At 53.7% G+C, this 6,283-nt stretch overlaps 1 protein-coding gene across 2 annotated transcripts; it reads right to left on the bottom strand.

Annotated features, from left to right (window-relative positions):
- Positions 1-493: 493 nt before the first annotated feature.
- On the bottom strand, positions 494-4,915 carry LOC146765695 (uncharacterized). 2 transcript variants are annotated; one of them, XM_085557910.1, is made up of 4 exons: positions 4,072-4,915; positions 3,334-3,468; positions 2,916-3,059; positions 494-2,453 (listed from the first exon to the last, which is right to left on the bottom strand). In XM_085557910.1, the coding sequence occupies exons 1-4, from the start codon at positions 4,321-4,323 to the stop codon at positions 2,169-2,171; spliced, it is 816 nt and encodes a 271-aa protein (XP_085414036.1). In that variant the 5' UTR covers positions 4,324-4,915; the 3' UTR covers positions 494-2,168. The 2 variants fall into 2 exon arrangements, with proteins under 2 accessions (XP_085414036.1, XP_085414035.1); XM_085557909.1 differs by having other exon boundaries at positions 2,331-3,059.
- Positions 4,916-6,283: the final 1,368 nt, after the last annotated feature.

Here is a 6,283-nt window from a genome sequence, read left to right as displayed (position 1 = left end):
TCTCTCTCAGCCTGTGTCTTCCTCAGCTCCAGCTCCATGACCTTACACTCTATGGCCGAGGCAAGAGATTTGTCATCCAAGCTCTGGAGCCTCACACGCAGCTCAGACACCTCAGCCTCCAGCACGTCCACAGAGTCCCTCAAAGCACATTCTCCTGCTCGAGACTCCTCCAGTTCCTTCAGCAGCTGCTGCTCTTCAGTTGCCTGGGAAGCCTCCATCTGCAGCAGTGCATCCTGCAGGGCCTGGATCTGGAAGATGGATGCACAGAGCCTCAGGGACAGGGCTGCTCCTGAGGCCGCAGAGGGGGCCGCAGGGAGAGCAACGAAGGAGAAATTATTTCAGGCAAAAGCCATGCCAAAACCAGAATGAATGGAAGCAAGGATTCTAATGGAGACAAATATAGAGAAAAGAGGGAAAGGGAGGCAGTGGGCATCCTTGAGGCTGCAGCTCTGAACAGCAGCTGGCTGAGATGGCTGTGCTGGAAGTGCCCGGCCCAGCCTGCCACAGCCACCTCTGTGTCCCCACATTGCTCAGTGCCAGCACAGGCACCAACTCTGTCTGGGACAACACTGCTCACGGAGGGACAGAGAAGCTCCAGAGGAGGCTGCTGCTGCTTCCCCTCCCAGATTTCCTGCTGGGAGCCGGGAGAGAACAGTGCAAAACTTTGGCAGCAGACAGCAGATCCAGCCTGGGCCTCAGGGTGCAGCAGAAGCCCCGGGCAGAACACGGCAGCTGTGGATGCTGCCGGGAGGGGAAAGAGCTTGGGGCCTCCAAGCCAAAGGTGCTGTTGTGTGTCCCTGGAGAAGAGGATGCCACTGCACAGCTTACCTGGGTGTTGCGCTCCTGCAGTTGTCCAGCGAGGTTTGAAGAGAGCTGTCCAGCCTCCCGAAGAGCAGATTGACACAGAGACACATGATAGTTCAGTGTCAGGTTCTTCTCTTCCAGTGTTTTGAGGCATTGGTTCTTCTCCTCCAGAGACACAAGCAGCCTAGAAGGGAAGCAAGGAACTCATTATTATATGATATCACATTCTGTAAGCTCTTAGGACTTGCAGAACCTCAGGGAAAAACCCCTCTGTCTGGTGAGGTTTGTCTAAACAACTTGACTGCTTGTTCCCCCTGCAGTCACAGCCCAGCATGTGCCTACTCTACTTTTGCTCCTGAAAGAACAGGGAGTTCCTGCCTACACACCCTACCTTCTTTCTGAGATGGGAATGTGAATACAAACCTCATGAAGTCTCGCAATGAAGACTTTAGAGGAGAGGAACAATTTTCTTCTGACTATCGAGGCTCCAAGGCAGGGAGGTTTGGTCAACATGGAAGAGACATTTCCTTTCCCCATCTTCTATGTCCAGGTAGCAGGAACAGCACCCTACAGCCAGGGGATCTCTGGCGAGTTCCCTAAGGTTTACCAGCACTCATCCTACTTTCAGCCTGAGAAACAGAGGCCCAAGTGGCAGCCAAGGCTTGGAGCAAAAGCTGATGGCAGATGCAGAAGGCTCCAAGCAAGCAGGAGTGCCCTGCCTTTCCTTTGTCTTTGTGTTGGAAGAAGAAGGCTGTGGCACTGAAGACTGGCAGGACTCGATCAGCTGGAGGAGCCCCCATCCCTTGGTCCTGTTTCTGCATTCTTTGCACAGTCAGTAATGCCTGTGACTGTGCAGGGTGGCAGGGAGCCTGCTTGACCCCCTCCAGGCCCCGGTGCACATTTTATGAGGAACGATGCCACAGAGCCATTCTTGTTTCTGGGCTGCCTCCAAGGGCAATCTGGCCTAGATCAGCAAGCAGGGCCTTAAGATGGTTCTGCCCAGAAAAAGCATCAGAAGCCAGGCTGATCCACATGCCAAAGGCTTCAAGGTACAGGAGCCAAGGTGGGGCTGATGGATGGGTCCAGCTCCTTACAATGCAGCTTGGGCAGTGCAAACACACCCACCTAACAACACAATACCCCCTAGAGGGAAAGGGCTACCCCAGAAGACTTTGACTGCAGAAAAACTCTAGCTGAAGGCTTAAAAGAAAAGAAAATGAAAGACAACATCCAGACTATGAGTAGTGACTGCACCCAGAGTTCAGAATCTGCCACTTAGGAAATGCTGCCAGAGCCCCTGGCAGGTGCAAAGATGGCAAAGAGGGAATCCATTCACCACAATGCAGAGTCCCACAGGCTTTCACTTACCTGGCTTTTTCACTCTCTAGAGTATTCACAGAAGCCTGCAGTTCTGAATTTTGCTGAGCCACTTCTTCCCATTGATTCCATTCCCTCTCCAAGTTCTGCAGATGCACTTGCAGCTCCTTGTTCTGATGTTTTGCCTCCTCCAGCATCTTCTGGGTGTGCTCAAGCTCCAACTGCTTCTGCCTGGACTCTTCCCGGGCCTCCCTCACATCTTGCTGGGCTCTCTGGACAGTCATTTCCTGGGACTCTCGGGAGGCTGCCAGCTGAGATGTCAACTCTCCCACCTCCAGTCAAACAGAACAAAGCAGTCAGAGGCTACAGCCACTGCTTGTCACTGTCAGCCACAGCACAGGCTGTGAGGAAAGGCAGAGGACAACTCTCCATTTCTCCCTGTCCTGAGAGCACCAGATTCACACTGGATATGGACAACTTTTTGCAGTTTCCAAGTGGCCCACCACCAAGGGCACCTGAAAAAGCACCTCCCACACCAAGGCTAGCAAGGAGAGGCCAGCAGGAATCCATGCTGATGCTTGCTGGCCAACCGCCCAGAGGACTAGCCCGGCTGTCCAGAGCAGCAGCTGAGATTCAGCAGAGCACTGGGTGTCCTTCAGAGCAGCTGCCATGGAGCCCCCAGAGCCTGAGACAGCCCCAGGGATCACCCCATCAGCTGCTGCTCTGCCATGGAAAAGCAAGAATGCCACAGACCCCTCTCTGCATGGCTGCAGTGCCACTGCTGTTTCACTCACCTGCTTTTGCAGAGCCTCCCTCTGCTCAAGGAGGAGATTCATTTCCTTTTTGAGGCCTTGTAGCTCTTCCTCGTGCCTCCTCTGTGCTGCCTGGACTTCACTGCGAGCTGACTGCAGCTCAGCTTGCAGATTTGTCACAATGGTCTGGCAAGAAAATGCAGAGCAACTTCCCGGGACCTGCCCTCTGGCTCAGCTTGTTCAACTTGCTGCCTCAAAATCCCATTGCTTCAGCTGCTTCTTTTTGCTTCTCTACCCAGCTCTGCTTCCACTGCAACCTTCCTTCCTGAGGCTGAGCTCTGGAGCTTACCAGGCTCTGTGCTCCCAGGGCCTGAAGCAGCCCTTGCCTCCTCAGTGCCAGGAGCTGCCTTTGGTGCCCTTCTCACTGCCCTGCCCTCTGTTGCTGCCTACTCACACTGACCTGCCCCTTCTCTTGCTGCTCTTTCAGCTCCTGCCTGAGCTGCTGGACCTGCTGGTGGGCTCGGCTGAGCTCTCCCTGAGTTTGGAGCATTGCCTCTGATAAAGCACTCTTCTTCTTCTGCTCTTCCAGCAGCACCTGCACAGAAGGAAAGAGCAGAGGGCTTCACACTTCTCCTGCAACATCCGTGTGGCAGAGGCAAAGACTGATGGGCTCACGTGCTCTCACAGCACTGGGCTGCTGCTCCCCTGGGCCACTGCCTGCCCCGGGGCAGACACAGCTTCCCAGGAAGTGACTTAAAACACAGCCACAAGGACATCTCTGGATTACTGTTCAGAAATACTCCAGGCAAGTCTTTGAATAGATTTTTCTCTTGTCAGTGTTCCTGCTGCGCCCTCTCCTTTGCCACATAAGAAAAGACCTACAAACTCACTTTGGCTATGAACACCTGCCAGTAAACACCAAAAGGGGAGAGGAAAGAGAACAGTGAAGGTACCCTGAGGTACATCTTAGAACAACAGAGCACAAGAGCAGCAGAAATAGCTGGCAGCTGATGTTTCTGCTTGGCTTCCTATGAGAGGGCTCATTCCTGGTCCCAAAGACAGCCTCGTTCAGCTTTCACCTCCCCTAATTCAATGTAGAAGACACAGAGGGCATGCTGCCCACAGCCCCATGTCCTGCCATCTCCCACAACTCCAGCTTTGCAAAAAATCACACCAGTTCTCCTCTCACAATCATTACCTCTCGCTTGGCATCTTCAAATCTAGTTCGTTCCTCTTCTTGTTGGGCCAGCAGGGTGGCAACTTTCTGCCTCATCTCAAACAGTACCTTCTTGTGCTCCTGCTCTCTCTCTGCCTTCTCTTTTCCCCATTGCTCCAGCATATCCCGGGTCTTTGCATGGTGCCTTTCACACTCCTTTGCCTGAGGAGGGGAGGAAAAATTTGCAAGATGAAGTCCCAGGCAAGCTCCTTGCTGAAACAGGTGAAGCTTCATCCCTCCCACAACCCCTAACGGGAAAAGACAACAGCACTCCAGAAACTGTGTCCTGTCATGGAATTCAAAAGGAGGCTCAGCAAATGCAAGAATCACAGACTCATGGAATCTCTTCTGTTGGCAAAGACCTTCCCAAGCGTTGAGTCCAAGCACTCAGAAAAGGAGGTGTCACCTTCCCCTCTCTGATGCCCCAGTCACAAGGACTGAAGGACCAGGGATAAGGGGCCTGTTCCATTTGCTTCCAGCCCAAAGCTAATCCCTCTGTCCACTGTGGAAGCACAGCAAGAAAGGAACCGAGTTCCCATGCCTGCAGCCAGCAGCACTGTTGGCATCTGCTCCACGCTGGCATCTGCTCCACGCTGGCATCTGCTCCACGCTGGCATCTGCTCCGTGGCAGGTGGGACTCGAGGACAATCCTGCCCTGGGCTGCCACGCTTTGGGTGGGCACTGCCCAACCTGCTCTGGAACTCCTCTTACACCCTCACTGAAGCTGTGGCTGCATTTACTGTCCCAGCACCATCCTGGCGGCCTTCAGGCACCTCCAAGTCTGAGCTGCTGGCTCTGCTGCCCGGCCCAGCAGCGGGAGGCCTCTGGCAGAGGATTGCTGCCCTTTCACACCCTCAGGCTCTGCCTGTGCTAAACTAACCCACAGGGTTGGCTTGGACAATTCAGAAGTGTACTGTCTCCTACCAGGTCTTGCAGGAGCTTCTTTATTTCCAGATGCTGAGCAGGTCCCTGAAGCCTGAGGCTTTCGTGAGGCTGCTGCTCTGCCTGCAGGAGCTGTTGAGCTGTGTCTTCTCTTTCCTGCCTCCTGAGAGCTCTCTCTGCTTTCAGATCATGTTGCAGGCACTTCACTTCTCCTGCAAACATGACCAACAGCAAGAGTCAGAGTCTCTACTGACTTTACTGACCTCAGGCCCTTTGAGTGCCATTAGCCCCACCACTCCTCAGAAGCCCTGTGGACAGAGGCAGCTTTACAGGGTGCTTAGCTGCTCTAGGCAGGGGCAGCACAACAAACAAAGCACACAAGGTTCTCACCTTCTATCACCTCCTTGGCCTGTGTGACTGAGAGCACTTGAGCCTCCAGATGATTCCTGGTCACATCCAGCTGAGATATCTGCTGCTGAGCAGCAAGCAGCCTGGATTCCAGGCTCTCCTTTGCTGACCTACAAGTTGCACACACAGAGAGACATGAGTTGCTTGCTCCACACTCCCACAGCCAGTTATTCCAGGACAATGTGGCTCAAGATCCCCACACCTGAGTATGGGAAATGGGTCACGGGGACACTCGCCCAGACAAGGCACATTTGTGCCATTTCAACAGCAGAGCAGGGCCCTCGGAGGGACTGCCCAGGCCTTCCCTATGGCCTGGCATAGCACAGACAGCCCAGCCCAACTTGGCCTCAACAGCCAAACCTTCACTTGCTGATCCTGACCTAGGACACGGGGGAGCTGTGTCCAAACAGGCTGGAGCAACGAGCAAAAGCCCAGCCCCTGCTCCCAGCACTTCTCTCACCAGCACTTCCAAGATGCTCTGCAGGGGGACACAACAGACTCTTGTCCTGGCTGACTGCTGACTTTTTAATGCTCTTGATAATGGACACAAAGGTACATCATCTTCCAGACACCCTGGATTTAGGAGACTTCAGAACGACTTTGCATGACACAGTAAAATCTCATGGTCATGGCAGCACTTGTAAAAAATCAGAACACCCTTTTGTCTGAAAAACAAGCACCTGAATGCAGAGACTGCAGTTTAAACTCTTGCAAGGTCATGGAGCAGACTTGCCACCTTTATTTTAGTGTTGCTGGCCAAGCAGGCAGTAGCCCAAGGCACTTGTCCTTCTTTACACAGTGAGAGGGACCATCCAAAGGGACCTTGGCAGGTTTGGCAGCTGGGTGCCCATCAACAATCAGCCAGGCTGTTGAGAATTCCAAAGAGCTTTCCCTGCTGCTCTCT

The sequence above is a fragment of the Lonchura striata genome, chromosome 20 (assembly GCF_050655825.1).
Source record: "Lonchura striata isolate lonStrDom1 chromosome 20, ASM5065582v1, whole genome shotgun sequence".
Taxonomy (NCBI): domain Eukaryota; kingdom Metazoa; phylum Chordata; class Aves; order Passeriformes; family Estrildidae; genus Lonchura; species Lonchura striata.
This window is presented reverse-complemented; position numbering and strand designations above follow the sequence as displayed.